The sequence below is a fragment of the Gastrolobium bilobum genome, unplaced genomic scaffold (assembly GCF_033153095.1).
Source record: "Gastrolobium bilobum isolate Gb01-03AN ecotype WA unplaced genomic scaffold, APGP_CSIRO_Gbil_v1 utg3828, whole genome shotgun sequence".
NCBI lineage: Eukaryota > Viridiplantae > Streptophyta > Magnoliopsida > Fabales > Fabaceae > Gastrolobium > Gastrolobium bilobum.
The window spans coordinates 195,025-211,760 of record NW_026898686.1 but is presented as its reverse complement, the minus strand read 5'-3'; the positions used below and the strand labels follow the sequence as shown (position 1 = coordinate 211,760).

Here is a 16,736-nt window from a genome sequence, read left to right as displayed (position 1 = left end):
AGAAATTTTTTAGTTAAATCTTTTCTTTTTGGGGATATTTGTCTTTCCAATTTATCAAATAAAGATTGAGGATTTCTACATTATTGATATATACATTGCGCACATTCATATATGATTAATATACCCATCGCGCATAAAGAAAAAAGGAATATGATCAAACACGATCAAACTTCCTAAAAAATAACACGCGATATAGCAAAGCACGATGAAAATCACGAAAGGAAGATAATGAGACTTCCTCCAAATTAAAGGACCCTCCAAATTAAAAAGGATCCTAAAAAAGGACCCTCCAAATAAAAAGATCCTCTAAAAGGATCCCCAAAAAGGACCCTCCAAATTAAAAGATCCTCTAAAATGACCCTCTAAATTAAAAAGGATCTTCAAAAAGGACCCTCCAAATAAAAGGATCATCCAAAAGGACCCTCCAAATTAAAGGACCCTCTAAAACGACCCACCAAATAAAAGGATTCTCCAAAAGGACCCTCCAAATGAAAGGATCGTCTAAAAGGACCCTCCAAATGAAAGGATCCTCAAAAAAGGACCCTCCAAATTAAAGGATCCTTCAAAAGGACCCTCCCAATGAAAGGATCCTCCAAAAGGACCCTCCAAATAGAAGGAAGATAATGAAACTTCCTCCAAGCTACAGCGCGATAAAGCATATGCAAGGAAGATAAAGCCTTAACTGGTTAAAATCTCCTTCAAACTACAGCGCGATAATGATCACGAAAGGAAGTAATGTGTAACGCCTGGCCGCTTCAAGAATCAATGACTATCCCCACATACTAACATGAGACTTTTCACTGTACTTTTTCCTCACTCGCACACTTGCCGAGAAAACTTCCCAGGAGGTCACCCATCCCATAATTGCTCCAAGTCAAGCACGCTTAACTGTAGAATTCTTCCGTTCTGGGCTACCGAAAAGAAGATGCATCTTGTTTTCATTTGTGGTATCAGAGCAGGGCCTCTCTTCCAGTACGGTGTGGTTCGAGGACGAACCAGGCGGAAGCTGGTGGGCATGTAACATTCTGGGCGCTGACGAAGGCAGGGAGTGATCGCCGGTGCGAAAGGGTATGGTACAAAAGGGCATAAAAAAGGAGCGGCTCCTGGTAGGCTTCTAGGGACGGGGGTACATGAATGAATCGAATCAACACCCGAAAGAGAGGGATTCCAGAGACTGTGCTGGTATGGGAAGGTACAGTTGGGAATGACCTATAAGAATTAATTGGTACTACCTATACTAACAAGATGCATCTACTTTTTGGTAACCCGGAACAGAAGAACTTCATAGTTAAACGTGCTTGACTTGGAGCAATTCTGGGATGGGTGACCTCCTGGGAAGTTTTCCCGGAAAGTGTGCGAGTGAGGACAAAGCACGCTGAAAAGTCTCGTGTTAGTGTGTGGGGACAGTCGTTGATCCTTGCAAGTTGCCAGGCGTTATAAGTGGTATCAGAGCAGGACCTCTCTTCCAGTACGGTGTGGTTCGAGGACGAACCAGGCGGAAGCTGGTGGGCATGTAACATCCCGGGCGCTGACGAGGGCGGGGAGTGATCGCCGGTGCGAAAGGGCATGGACAAGGAGCAGCTCCTGGCAGGCTTCCAGCGACGGGGGTACATGAATGAATCGAATCAACACCCGAAAGAGAGGGATTCCAGAGACTGTGCTGGTATGGGACGGTACAGTTGGGAATAGCTTATAAGAATTAATTGGTACTACTTATACTAACAAGATGCATCTTCTTTTCGGTAGCCCGGAACGGAAGAACTCCATAGTTAAGCGTGCTTGACTTGGAGCAATTCTGGGATGGGTGACCTCCTGGAAAGTTTTCCCGGGAAGTGTGCAAGTGAGAAAAAAGCACACTGAAAAGTCTCGTGTTAGTATGTGGAGATAGTCGTTGATTCTTGAAGCGGCCGGGCGTTACATAAAGACTTCCAAACACGCACACAAGTTCCTTGATAAGGTACAAGGGAGCAACCCCAATATCGTCAAGAAGAGAAGAAGGACAAGAAGGTAATACTCTTTAAAAGTTATCAACTTGGTAAGTTACGCTGAAAGTATTTTTTATCTTATTCTTCGTTAGAAGAACATTAATGAAAATCATTCAACGCAATGATACATGCATGGTATGTAGTCATAAAACATCTTTCTGAAAGAAGACAACATATATCTTGAAGCCATTACGGCTTACACAAAATTAACATTGTTCCGTAAAAGGCGGGGCTAATCCCCTTACAAACCATAATCCAAACAACAAGAAGTACATCAATAAAAATCAAATTGTTTGAATGGACATGTCTTGAGGACCCTCATTTACTTATGCGCAATCCTCAACCTCAGTTGTTGGCCCTTGAAGGGTTGGCTCTTGGACGGATGACGCGATGGTCTCAGTATCCATCGTGCTAATTAAATCTACCAGAACCTCTTCATCTTTGTCATTTAAGGTCATCAATTGACCATTCTTCACTTAGTAGAGATAATGGACGTTGTCCAACTTAACTGACGGGTTGAAAAGGCGCACTTGCTTAAAAATGTTAGTATAGGTCCCTTCAGCTGCCTTCTCGAACAAATCTTGGAACCTCTTTACTTCGCCATTCAACTGGGCTTCTTTCTCTTTCCAGGTATCAGCGTTTCCCTCTAACTCCAGGACGCGCTTGTTTAAGTCAATTTTCTCTGACTTTAATTCTTTATTTGCCGCCTTCACCTCTTTCAACTCCTGTTTCACCATCGCCATCTCATCCTCAGCCTTCTTTAATTTTTCTTCAAAGCTTGTGCTCTGTTGAACGATCTCACCCTTTAATTCGTCAATGCGTTCCTTCAAGAAATCAACAGAGCCTGCTACATAGAATATGTTATAACTAAAAGATTGATGTCACATTTAAAATGTACAAAGCGACAAATAGTTACTTACCAGGCACGAACATAATGAATTGATTCGCTATACTTAGCTTCGCAGAAGTCCCCAACCATTTTTCCCTTGGTAGCGCTTCAATACGCGGACTTATTTCTCTGCCCTTAGCAAACATGTCCTTATCAAACTCCCAGCCATCACCAAAATAAATGAGGTCTGGGAAACCCACGTTAATCTCCTCAAATTTCCTTTTGTCCCTTCGAGGCACCTTCTACCTCTTTTTCAGGGGGGACGACATTCATGGGGGCAGCTGGAGGACCTGGTGATTTCATTGGTGATTTCATTCGCGCGGTGGCACCCTCGCTTGATTCAGCACTAGTGGCGGTAGCAGACATGAAAGGCTTAGTAGGCATGGAAGGGCCGACATTTGCAGCACCTCGCATGGGTGCTATCTTCTCCAACCTACTCAAAGAAGTAGCCATTGAACTATCTGCAACAAATTAAAAAAAGCAGTTCGCGTTAGATATATACAAATCCAAAACACAAAATAAACAAAATTCTTTATGTTGAAATCCACAAACAAATAAAGGTCGAAATTACCCAAAAAGGCTCAAATTTCATCATCAGTATATTCGTTCAAAATTGTAGGCCCATTAGAGGCCCAATAACATACAAAGGAGCCCAAACTCATGAAGGGTCCAGAATTAAGCGCGATGGTCAACATTGCGCGCATAGCAAGACGCGATGCCCCCATCGCTCATGAAATCGCCCTTTGGTATAAGATCCAGAGATAAGGAAGTTAACTTAAAAACCAAGTCAAGTTCACCGCGCTTTTGAACTAATAAACAGATGACAGCACCAACTCGCCGCGACTCTATCAAGATAGCTTGGCACTAAGAAGATAAGGCTACTTAGGTCCTAGCCTGACCTGCAGCCCAAACATGGCCAATCAGAAGCCATACCGCCTTATGAAGGCAGCATCAGAACCGCCTTATGAAGGCGGCATCAGAACCGCTATATAAGCAGATGGTACATACCAGGTACATCTATCTAATTCATTTAGAACATATATACACTTGCCTCTGATACTGACTTAAGCATCATAGTGTCTTTGCAGGTACCCTCATCCAGTCTCATCGCGCCAATAAAGGACAAGAACACATTGATCCTGATCAACCACTCAAAGCCCAAGAAGAAGAGCATCCACTCCACATCAAGCGTGTGTGATTAGGCCCGACATACTTTGGGCAGTCCATATTGTATTTGGTCTGATCACTAACTATACTAAATTACATCGTCATCATAATCAGTTATTATAAATAAATGTCAAAAATAACTCAAGACTTTACCATATTGGAATTTAAATTTGCTCTTATAGATACCAATAGTCTAATTAATCAAAATAATTACTTTACATATCAAAGTTAAATCAATTAAAATTCATCATCATAATTTAAATACCCATTATATGCTAACTAGACTTAATTATTTCATTATCATAATAAATTAAGATAAATAAAACATCATACAACATATTAAACTAATTACCTTTTTCTGGAGCTTCGCCCCTTAATGTTATCAAAAAAAAAAAAATACCTTTTTCAAATTAAATAATTATGCAAATTTATTAATCTGGCAGCACCCCTCTTTTTTTTTCTTTTCTTTCCACCTTCGGTTGCCAAAGACATTAGACAATGTAGAAAAACATCTTTGCACGAACAACGCTGTAAAATTCGTTCACTGCTAGCTAAATCGGTCAGTCAGCATTCCTATGTCATGTGCAATAATTCAAACCTACCATTCCGCCAGTGAGATAAATCAAACCAAACATTCAAATACCAACTAGCTGGTAGTTCAGGCTAACATCGGTTGAAGATGAATCATTTGTTATAAAGTAGCAGATTCACATAATCTCAGAGTCCCAATCAAGCAAGAGCTGCTAGATCCCACAACCAAGCAGAGGCGTTTCAATTAATCACCTCAACAAATCCAGGCAAATCTGAACCTGGTACGCATTTTTTGCTCTTCAAATGTTATAGCAATCACGTACAGAATTTTGATTGCTTCTATTCTCTTTCTTTTAGTTGTTTCTTAGTAATCAAGTTGGTATTAAGTGTTCAAACGTGGGATTTCAAGGGGGAACGTTTCATCTAGGAAGCCTTCAATATACTTCGCCACTATCAAATTTTTAGGGATACATACGCTTACGGTGAAATTTAAAAGATCAAACCGTATAATGATTGAAATTGCAGAAACAAAATCTTAGGCTTCACTGAAGAAATGAAAGTAGAATATGTAGCAGAAATTAAACATTTTACGAACATGTGGCAGTTAAAAGACATACACTCTATTTATACAAGATATCACTATTCCCTTCTCCCAATTATGGTTACTAATTGTGTTGAATTGTTCAACAACAAAATCAGCCACATTGTCCTATAGACAAAGCAAATATCAGTGATAACACAGCTCAACAAGTTTGAGAATGCATGTAATGTCACGTTTCATAATCTACAAATCTCAAGGGAGAACTTTAAAACCCTTGATGCAAGCTTTGCCCCTCCAAACATAGAAAAGACTGGCTTCTTATCTAAAGATTACCCTTGGATTCTGAGAATCATCCAAGAAAGTAGAGCACCACTGATGACTCTCTTTTTCTAGGTATGTTCAATCTTTTCAGCGAATTGGGTGATATTGTGTGATACCACGCTTGGGTGGCAGCTTCCTCAAAATGAAAAGGACCAAAGAAGAAGGCAATATTTCCACCAACTGCAACAAAAATGTGAAAAGGGTAAGAGGAATAGTGGGAGATGGATACTTTTGACAAAGTAGAAGCCATACAAACACCCTTTTTGATGGCTTACCCTAGAGATAGTTTTAAAGTATTAACCAATAGAATGCTTGTTTTATCATTGTCAATTATAATCGAGTAAAGAATTTCTAAAAGTATGGTAAAAACATAATTATTGAGACCTCACAATAGCAATCCAATACCCCTTCCAAATGGAAATCAGAACATTAATTAGCAATATTTTATGAGGAACAAAATTTGCATCTATGGATGGAAAATTGTTCACGAGATATATCCTCACAGATGACTTATTATCCGATTTAACAACTCTCTTTCCATTTAGGTTGCAGGGTAACATAGTAATGTCAAATACCAGAAAAAAAGCTTAATTTAAGTAGGCAAAAGTTGGGGTGAGAGAAAATTTTTGGCAGGTAGTATGTCAGAGCTTTCATTTCTAACATAAAAGCAAAAGTAACCAGATAAGCTGTTACGGACCTTAAGGTCACCACCCCAAAAGATAGCTCAAAGGATAGGAGTGCCCAAGGCCTTATAAACCCCACATTAGTTGTATAGGCAACCGATGTGGGACTCATAACATTACCACTCCCTTTTAAGTGCCAACGTCCATGGCGACTTTCACTCTATCGACACCTGGTGGTAGGCCTTTCCCTTTTTGCGGCTTCACTCATCTATCAGTATTTAATGCAATACCCTTTTGAGAGGTATGACACCTTAATCCAGCCTATAAGTAACTTTTTCCGTGGCCTCAACTCTCAATAAAAGCACCAATTATTACGGACCTTGAGATCATCACCCCAAAAGCTAGCTCAAAAGATGAGAGGGTCTAAGGCCTTATAAATCCCATATTAGTTGTATACGCAACCAATATAAGACTTGTAACATAAGCATAAAACATACCCAAATATAGAAATGATAACTAGAATAGCACAAAAATAGGAAACAGTAAGGAGCCAGTGGCCTTGTAGCCTAGTAGCATCTCCATTGATAAACAGGGGTCTGTGGTTTTCAAGGTGGAGATTTCGAACACCCGTAACCTATTCCCCACCTAGATCCCAATTGGGGTCTCCTACCTTACCACAATTTAAAAAAATAAAAAAATTAAGGAGTATGGCAATAAAAGCACCGCAATAAAGGAAGACAACCTTACCAGGTAATATATAAAGTTTAGAATAGGATGGTCCAAGACATCAAGGTTCGCATTTTTATCAAATGCATTAAAGCACATCTGACACAATAAAATACAATCAAACTCAATTTGAAAACCAAGCAATAAGAATAACTGGGAATTGAAAATAAAAAGGTGCTCACTGCTCACCATAATGGATCTGACAAGGAAGCATAAAAAACATATGGTCGTCACATAGCCAACCTACAGTAAAAACATCATGTACTATTGTGAGAATATATTTAAAATATCTTTAGATTATCCACAACATATTCAATTAATATTCTCTTTCTTTTTCTCTACATAAGCCCTATAATTTTAACATGGTACTAAAACAATACCATCCTATGCAATCTAGTCCTCAGGTCCTGTCACCATTCCACTGCCAAGTTTTCTAAAACCAGGAACTCCACTACTGCTATATCCTCATCCCCATGATTCTTTTACTCAAGTTTTTCCTTCTACACAGTATTGTTTCACCGTGTTTCTCTTTACAGTAACCTCTTTTTTTTTTATTATTATTATTCTGAAGTGTCTCTGCCCTGTATCTATTTGACAAACCCTAACCACAGTCCCATTGGGCAGCAAATTTTTTTTGTCATACCTCAATTCTGGCATTCTCTTTCCTTGCCATATCTCAAATCTGGTGGGTCTCTTCCTACCAACAATGTTTCCAGCGGTGACTTTTCTACACATTAACAACTACTGACTTTTCTTACTATCCTGAATCATACGAATGGTGATTTCTCCTATGCAACCCATGAGCCACTGCCGTTGTGTTATCTGTCTAGCAATGCTTATCTCTCCAATATCTCTAGCATCCTTTAGTTACCTCTCCTTTTATGTTTTGTGGAGCCCAATTTAAATTTATTTTCATTTAAAGTGTTCATTGATAACAAGCTTAAAGCTTAGTGAAGTTTAACGGGTAATGTTAGAATATATTTCATATCTACTAAAGAAAAAAAATAATATCTTAGAATATATTGTGGTGTCAATCAGTCATCTAATTTAGGAAGCTATCTGTTTTGGAGACATGACTTGGCCCAATTTAGGCTCATCATCAACTAGGGCCATTAACTAGAGGCGAAATCCTAAAATTTATGGGACATCTACAATGCTAGGGCACCCGCCTCATGCCTCTCATACACTCACAGGGTGTTCACCCTCACATCTGATCTCAGGATATGCATCTTTACATTTATACACTCCACCCTTGCTCATATAATGTCTTGAGCATCAAAGTCACCAAGGTGCATGGAGGAGCCACCTTGAATCACCGTCAGATCCTCCTCAACGTAAGCTCAAGAACATCACAATTTGTCCAGGTTAACACTATATGAACATCACAATCTGAACACCATCTTGGAAGTTATTTCCTAATTTTGTTGTTAGTTACCTTATTTAATTACAGGGTGAGGCTATTGGCACTCTCAATTTCTTATTCAGTCTAACAACTCATAACTTACTAAATTCCCCTTAGCAAATAATTTTTAAACGAAAGTTGAATTTCAATTAAATATATTAATATTTGCCTATGAAGTTGGAGGAGAGCCTTGACACATAGGTCATGTGACCTCAATTCATGTAGTCAACCTCTTGCAAATCTAAGGTAAAACTGCCTACTATAGATCTTTCCCTGGAGTCTAAATAGAGCGGGAGCTTCATAGCACTAGGTTATCCTTTCTGAAGGGGACACTTGACATAACAGTTCATGTTGTTGTCATGTGACCCAGAGGTCATAGATACAAATCAAGTAACCAACATCCTGCAAATTCAAGGTAAGGCATGGACCAAGACAATTAGTTGCTTCCCTAAATCCTGCGTATAGTGGGAGCGTTATAGCATCACGTTACCCTTTTAATATTTGTTTATCAACACTCCACACAATATTAGTTATTTATATTTTTGCTTATGTTTATTTATATTATTTAAATTGCCTTTTATCTTTTTTCTGGTTAGCTTGCTTATCACACATTTAAATTTTAACAAGTTACTCGTAGTATTTTCTCTTTATCGGAACATGACATAGCTAGAATTATTTGATGACCTTGGTTTCAAAATTTAGGTAATTAATTATATTGAGACACATTTCATACCAAGAGCTGCAGGCTTTTGCGTTGTATTTAGAATTTTTTTCAGAGAAAAAAAGAGTTTTGGCATATAAAAAAGATAATAATATTGATTAACTCAGAATCTGAAAAGATAAACAGTAATGTCATTAATTAATAATACTAAATTCAACATAATTTTTTTAGGTGAGAGTAATTTAGGAAATTATGAATTGATAATAGGGAGTGTTTATAGGCAATTGGCAGTACCAATGGCCTCACTCCTAAATTTGGGTTAGTAGTGGCCTTGGGCTGATATTAATTTCTTACCCTGATTATTAGTATAAAAACGATCATTGCGTTAGCATCGTGTATGATATAATCACACACCATATCAATATAATCTTATATTAAAGAGCCTGCTTGACACATTTTTTTAAGCTAAAAGCTACTTTTAAGCTAAAGTTAAAATAAAAAAGATTAAAAAATAAAACTAAATGCTGTTTGATTATTATATAAAGCTGTTATGAGGGTTTTGAAGGAGAGAAGATGAAATAATTTGTTATTAGAATAAATTATTAAGGTAAAGAGTAAAATTGGTAAATACAAATTTAGAATAAGGGTGAAACTGAAAAATAAATATTAGAATTCTAAAAAGCTAGTATATATCTTAAAAAAAGTTCCTCTTGGAAGCTTTTAGTTTTTGCTTTTTTTATTCATTATAACAAAAAACTCTTTTCATAATAAGAGCTTTCATAAAAACATGTTTGGCTAAGCTTCTACTTATAAGGAATAGAGAACCTAAAAATAAGACTTCCCAAATAGCCATTAAGGGCCTGTTTGAAATGTGTTTCGAAAAAACAATTTTTTGATTTTTAGAACAAAAAAAAAAAACACTTTCTGATAAGGCCTGTTTTGTAAAATAAAATTAAAAAATGTAACTGTTTTATTTATTTATTTTAGAATCAAATTTAAAGAACATATTTGAGTTGTTTTTATTTTGTATTTTGACTTTTAACTTTCAAAATAAAAAAAATAGAAAACAACAATTTCATTAATTATTCTACAAAACAGTTTTAAAAACAAAAAAAACCAAAACACAATCAAACGGATCCTAATTATTCCTTTTTTCTTCCCTTTCCTCTATTTAAGCCCTATAATTATAACAAAGATTAACTCAGAGTCAAAGAGAGGGAGGGGAGAAGAGGAATAGCAGATTGAACTTAAAAAATTCCTCAACAAATTGCATACCTCTTGCAGCTTCTTACGTCGCCCTTTGGATTCAACAGGAAAGCGTTGCAGCATCAAGAATAGTCTATCAAAGAACATAGTCAGAAAGGGCATGCAAAATCAGTGAGAGGGTACAACAGATGATGTAGTTAACATTAAAAATTTAATTTACAAATGGAATTAAAAGTCCGTGATTTATTCTCTTCATCTGCCTCAATTTTTCATCTTTGATAAAAGAAAATTTATTTGGGAAAAAGAGAAGACACATAGAAAGAGAAGGATAATGCATGCTCATAAACAGAGAAAGAAAAATAAAATAGTGAGTCACAAATTCAAAAATATAAAGCTTTCCAATCTTGCTGCATATCAGACAGTCCACCCTTTAAAAAATCATGAGTAGGGCACCAGAGGAGTCATCAACCCAAACAAATAGAAACCAAAACCAGTAGTGCAAAAGATATATGCCTTTAAAATAAACTTCCAAGGACTTGCATGAGTATGAGTAACAGCAGTCTTTGAGTTAGTTCTGATTTGAACTGGGTATCATAATGTAAGTAGTTTGTAAAGGGAAATGTCATAACCTATCTAACATTTAGCACCCACTCAACGTGGATGCACTAAAGGCGTAAAAAGGATCCGCACTGGAGGTGGCGACTATTAAAGCAAAAGGATACTAGATCGGGAGCTTTGATTACAGTATGAAAGGAGAAAACTAAAATATTATTGCTTTATTAAGTTAACATGTACAAATGGTTACATTATATATAGAGACTAATAGGTCTGATGGGTCGAAGAGAATAAACCCAAATCCTATAATAAGGATACACTACTCTAGCTGATAAAGGAAATACAATAATTACAAATGTTTACAACATTTTGTATTTTAGGGAAGATTATACGATTTGGGTTACAATCACACAATTTACGCCTGATTGTAAATATTCTTAGCACCACATCAATCAAAATGACACATCACACTGTGAGAAAGCTGTGATATGCTGTGCCATGAACAATCTGATTCTATCATCTATATTAATAAATATTCTGTAACATATTTCGTTCCAAGAATTAGGCACTTTTCCTCTTTCTTGTTGATGGAGATCTTGGTTAAAATCATATATACCAAAACCAGTACACTAGTGCAAGAAAATTCAGAGAAGTAAGACCAGATAACAAATTTTGACAGGAGGAATCAAGACAGAAAGGAACGGATTAACCATAGAATGATAGAATTGAGAATAATTCATTTGTGAAGAATTCAAACATAGGTAAAGAATTAAAGATCAGTCTGCGTTTGAATTAATAGATCTAACAATTACAATAAACTATTTAAATGGGATGAAGAGAATCCACACAAATACCTTATAAAGTTAAATTTTAGTTGCTATTATGAATTATGAAAAGAACTTCATTAAAAGGTAGGGCCTTGAATACAGATAGATACCAATCTACAAAGAATGTATACCCAAGCCCATGTCCTTGACTATTTGAATTTCATCAGTCTGGAATGGCAGCAAAGATTAACCAACAGCAAAGACTAAGGCACATAACTTCCAGTTATGCTAATGCAAGGAGTTGCTTTTCTTCTTCACTATTTCTTCAGAAACAAAATTCCTAACTCAATGAGTGGTATCTTGTAACCTAGATGCAAGAATTTCATTCAAAGGCACAATAAAGGAAGTTGAAAACTGAAACATACAATTACCTTCCACCATAAAGAAGAAAGCCAAGAGCTGCAAACAAAGAGACCCCTATGGCAACATATATATAATATGAATTAGCAAAAACTGATAAAAGTCACGATCAATAGCAAAGACAAACCAAATATCAAGCATAGACAAACCTGCAAAGAACATCTTAGACAAAATGACCAGTACGCTGACAGGTTTCCACCATAATATCAACCACAAAGTAATCTGGCAAACATTAAACCAAAACATAAGATGGGTCATCTAACAAACTCAAAACTAGTCAACATGAAAGCAACTGCCATTTAAAACTTTCAATACACATTAAAATAAGAACCAAAGGTCAATCATTATACATCATTTTGGGGACATAACTAGAAAGAAAAGTAGAAGCACGGATTTGATTGCATGTTTTTTAATTAATCCCATCTAATCCACACACACACATTTTTATCTAATAAGAATAAGAAAAATACTTTAATTAAATTAGCATTCAATTTATTTTTTGTTTGACTAGATTATTTTTAAGAGAATATATGTGGAAAAAAGCATAAATTTTTCAAAATTACAAATTTGAAAACACATTAAGCCTCAAATGTTCAATTAATACAAGGCTTAATATCGGCTAATTAAGTTTGAGTAGCTCGACTCAATTCCAGCCATATATAGAGAGAGGATCACAGGAAGCTATGAGAGAGGGAGTTGCTTATCAATAGGAGGAGGCCTATATCAAAAAAGCTAGAAAGTGACAACATATTAGCTCTTGATGATGATCCAAGATAAAATAAAAAAATCAAAATCAAAATTTTGAATCAAGCTTGTTACAAAATACTTGTGTTTTACTCTCTTAGAAATATATAAATATTACTCTCTTTTCCTTCATATCTCTACAATCATAACCTTGCAATGAACTACATAGGAAAACCGCTGCCAAGCAGTGGGGTTTTACAACGGGAGAGAGAGAGAGAGAGTGTGTTACGAGACGAGAGATCTCGATAGGATTTTGCAAGATGGTCATAATGGTAATATACATCAGAAAAATGGGAGAAAAGTTCGATTTTACCCCTTAAATGTTGTCGGTACACTACACACAGGAGCAAAGAGAGAATTTACCCTGCCTTCAATGAGCGGCAGTTTGCCACAATTTTGGCTGCAGTACCTGCCACTACAGAAAACCATTGCATGGCATTTTGGAATTAGCGGAAGGGGGCAGCTACTTGATGCAACGCAGCAATAGTGGCGCTATTGCACACGATTCATAACTAATAGCGTATTATGTATTTTGCCTTTACATTCACATGCACTTCTGTATTTGGATTGGAAGGATACTAGTAGACTGTAATACTGTTGTCTCTGGTGCATCAGCATCAATGTTGTTAAAATCGAGTTCTTAAGTAAGATCGGAAAGGGATTAAAAAATCGTAAACCGTAAAATCGTAATGTAAAAAAATCGTAAAAACGTTAACGCGTTTGAAATTTTAGTAAAATTGTTTTGATGAAAAAAAATCGTAAAATCGTAGTGATAAATCGAGATTTTAACAACAATGATCAGTATCTAGAGTAGCATAGTTACCCCAGTAGTTAGTTGGTTAGTGACCTGTTAGTTTGTTATGAGGGTTGTCAGTTCTGTTTCTGTTAATTAGTTGTGACAACTGTCAGTTCTGTTATGCCCTAACAGAACTCTTAGTTTGCTTAGCAAGCTTCCTGGTTGTCTATAAATAGGACACTCAGTTGTACAGAAAGCTTTCAGATTCAATAATACAGAATCATTCAGTTTCTGTTCTCTCTCTATATACTCTATCTTTTTCTCACTTTCACTCAAACTCGTTCAATAATCTAGGTCTATACTAGGGAGCTTTATCTTGCATTTGCAAGAGGCTGATTACCTAACTCAAATCTGCGACCTCATGGTCACATGGCGACAAAAACAACCATTGTACATAGGCTCACCTATATTTATATGTTATTAGCCATTTTTATCTGATTAATCAGTTTTAACATTTAATTAAATTTTAAGTATAATGCCCATTAGGTCATGATAATGGATTTGTGTTTGATGTTCTAATACTATCTTCAAACATCCATTTATCGAAACACCTTTCCGAATCTTTTTTTTTTTTTTTTTGGATATAACACCTTTATGTATCTAATCATTCACTTTAGAACCAAAGTGCCAAACTACTCGGTTAGAGAAGTATATAAACCATTGATGGGCCTTCACTCACTAGCTTAAGTTTTCGGGTTGAATTGGTTCTTTACATGATATCAGAGCCTCGGTGTCCCGGGTTCAATCCTCGCGCTCCCCATTTTCTTTGTGAAATTTCTTAGCACAAGAAGGCTGGGCTTGATGCATCATTCACCTTTCAAGCCCAATAAGCTATCTTATGAGAAGGCGTGTTAGAGAAGTATATAAACCATTGATGGGCCTTCATGCACTAGCTTAAGCTTTTGGGTTGAATTGGTTCTTTACATGCTCCATTGTCCATATCACTTTAGACATTCAATAAATGCAGTTGCATCCAAATTTTATAGAACCATCCTAAATTTTCACTTGCTATTTGATTACATTCAGATTTTTAAATAGCAGATATAGACATATCTAATCTTCATATCTTTACAGTATCCAACATATTACTAGATACACAAAACTTCGTCAAATCATATATTGCCCAGCTGTTTGAATGTAGTAAGAACTACATCAATTCTAGTTTCTACATAAATTAAGAAATACAAAAGCAAATATGGAAACCGGCTGCATGACCTCAAAAAATACACAAAAAATATTCAAACTACAGCTGTGAATGACCACAAGTGGAAACTTGGACTAGGATTTTCACCTGAACAGCATAAACCACCACATTAATTGTATAGAAACTTGGTTTCAGTCCATCAGTAGATACAGCTCGTGCCTGCAAAAACATTTACCACCAAGGGCGACGATCAACCCACCGAAACAACAAAATTCACTGCAAATTAAACAAGAAAATCACAACGCAAACAGACCACAGAGTAAATGCACCAAAGTCAAACTTGCCTGGTAATAAATCTCAGCCCAGAACAGGACCAAAAGCGCATACGTTGTAAAGAAAGCGAGACTTGGCAAGTCAAGTAAGATATGTTGGACAATCTACACACATAAACAAATCCAATATGAATGAGTGTGACCATATTAAATGCTATGATAACCAAAAATAAAAATAAAAATTAATATTATGTTTGAAAATAACTTAAATTAAAAACCCAATTCCTTTCGCTATACCTCTGGCTGTAGCCTCTGCACATTCCGATGGAAGATGAAAACAAAACATCGAACTGCAAAACCAGAAAGAGTGCATATCACTCAACAAAATGTTAAATTAATAAACAATTATTAAACAAATATAAATTCAATGGTTTTAAAAGAAATAGAAAGGTTTGAATGATACAAACCCCCGTTCACCAAAAAATTGAGAAAGTGAAAGACCTTCTGCGTGGTCCAACCGTATTCTGGCACTCTCAATTGTATTCGAATTAGTTGAACCTAAAATCATTAAAATAAAATAAAAAATTAATAAAAACAAAAACCCTAATTTGGAATCAATTAGGTTTCGGATGATTGGATTGGAAGGTACCAGAGCTACGGCGGCTACGATGCCGTAGAGGACGGCAAGGGCGATGAATATACGATCCTGCCACACCGGAGAGTCGTTGATGTCGTGCCACCAGCTGGAGGAATCAGTCAGCTCAACCGCTGCAACCGCCACCGCAACCGTCGCCGGCAAGCTGTTATTGCTCATTATCGAATCTACGGTTTCTTGAGCACACGCGCCGCGAATGAATGAATGAATGATGTTAAAGGAAAGCACTAGTAGCTAGGCTTATTTTCAGTTTTAGTAATAGTTTGGGTTTAGCAGTTTTCTTTTTTATTTTTACAATTTAACAAAAAAAAATTTATTTATTTTGATGTAACAACGTGTATCATTAGGATTCCGTCATCCACAATTGAATGCATGGAAACGCAACAACACGTGGTCCAAATATTCACGCAACTATTAATTATTAGTCTTATTACTCTTGATATAGGATTGATTATTCTCACTGACGTAGAAAGTGAAAAAAAAAGTATAATTTTAATATTGTAACTATATACTTTCCGGAATATATAGTTATAATATGGTGATTGGACAAAACTTATATCCAGTGACCGAACACTAGATAGACCCATATATATATATATATATATATATATATATATATATATATATATATGAAGGGTTTCATGTCTCTTAAGTTGTATAAGATAAAATTATATTCTACACGTATATAAAAGTATATGCGGCCCATATTTTATTTTTCTCTTTTTTCTCTTCACATGGGCCCATATGAGCCTTACACATTTTTATATCTATGTAAGAAATAATTTTATCTCCTCTAACATAAAAAATATTATACCCCTGTACGAATTTATAGAGTTCAAAAAAAAAAGTTCAAGTTTAGGAATCCCGAGGTAAATTAAATAAGAAAAAAAGTTAATTAGCCAAAGCTAAACCATAACGTGGTTAACAATTTTATAATCAGAGCTAATGTTTAGTTTTAGTTGCTTTTAACTTCGTCACGGTAATATTGTGATTAATAAAAAAATAAAAACAATTCTAAATAGTAAAAAAATAAAAAACTATATTAGGCATAGGGATCAAAGTTGAAATAAAAATTAAAAAATTAATTAAATTGTGGCTAAACATCATAAAACGCTCGCTAGAGAATGTTAGGTAAGGTTTCTTTCTTATTAGCTGTAGCTTTCAAAATAAATAAATAAATAAGAGTTTAAAAAAGCTAAATAATTAAAAAATAAAACCAAACCAAGTTAGTTTTACGGATTTAATCTGAAATTTTTAAAATCCAACAGTCGGTTGTAAATCCAATATAACGAGCCGACATTGTAAACTTTTAATCAATTATATGAATATAA

General features: G+C 35.8%; 1 protein-coding gene and 1 long non-coding RNA gene across 2 annotated transcripts; one reads left to right on the top strand and one right to left on the bottom strand.

Moving 5' to 3' along the window:
* The first annotated feature begins 4,745 nt into the window (after positions 1–4,745).
* On the top strand, positions 4,746–13,121 carry LOC133318353 (uncharacterized). The gene is made up of 3 exons (XR_009752462.1): positions 4,746–4,853; positions 5,507–5,636; positions 12,708–13,121. It is a non-coding gene; the product is annotated as an uncharacterized LOC133318353 (long non-coding RNA).
* LOC133318352 (tobamovirus multiplication protein 3-like) lies at positions 5,477–15,824 on the bottom strand. Its single transcript, XM_061520341.1, has 11 exons — positions 15,400–15,824; positions 15,218–15,308; positions 15,048–15,100; positions 14,823–14,915; positions 14,626–14,697; positions 11,944–12,016; positions 11,806–11,851; positions 10,122–10,185; positions 6,973–7,026; positions 6,805–6,882; positions 5,477–5,614 (listed from the first exon to the last, which is right to left on the bottom strand). The coding sequence occupies exons 1-11, from the start codon at positions 15,562–15,564 to the stop codon at positions 5,522–5,524; spliced, it is 882 nt and encodes a 293-aa protein (XP_061376325.1). The 5' UTR covers positions 15,565–15,824; the 3' UTR covers positions 5,477–5,521.
* Positions 15,825–16,736: the final 912 nt, after the last annotated feature.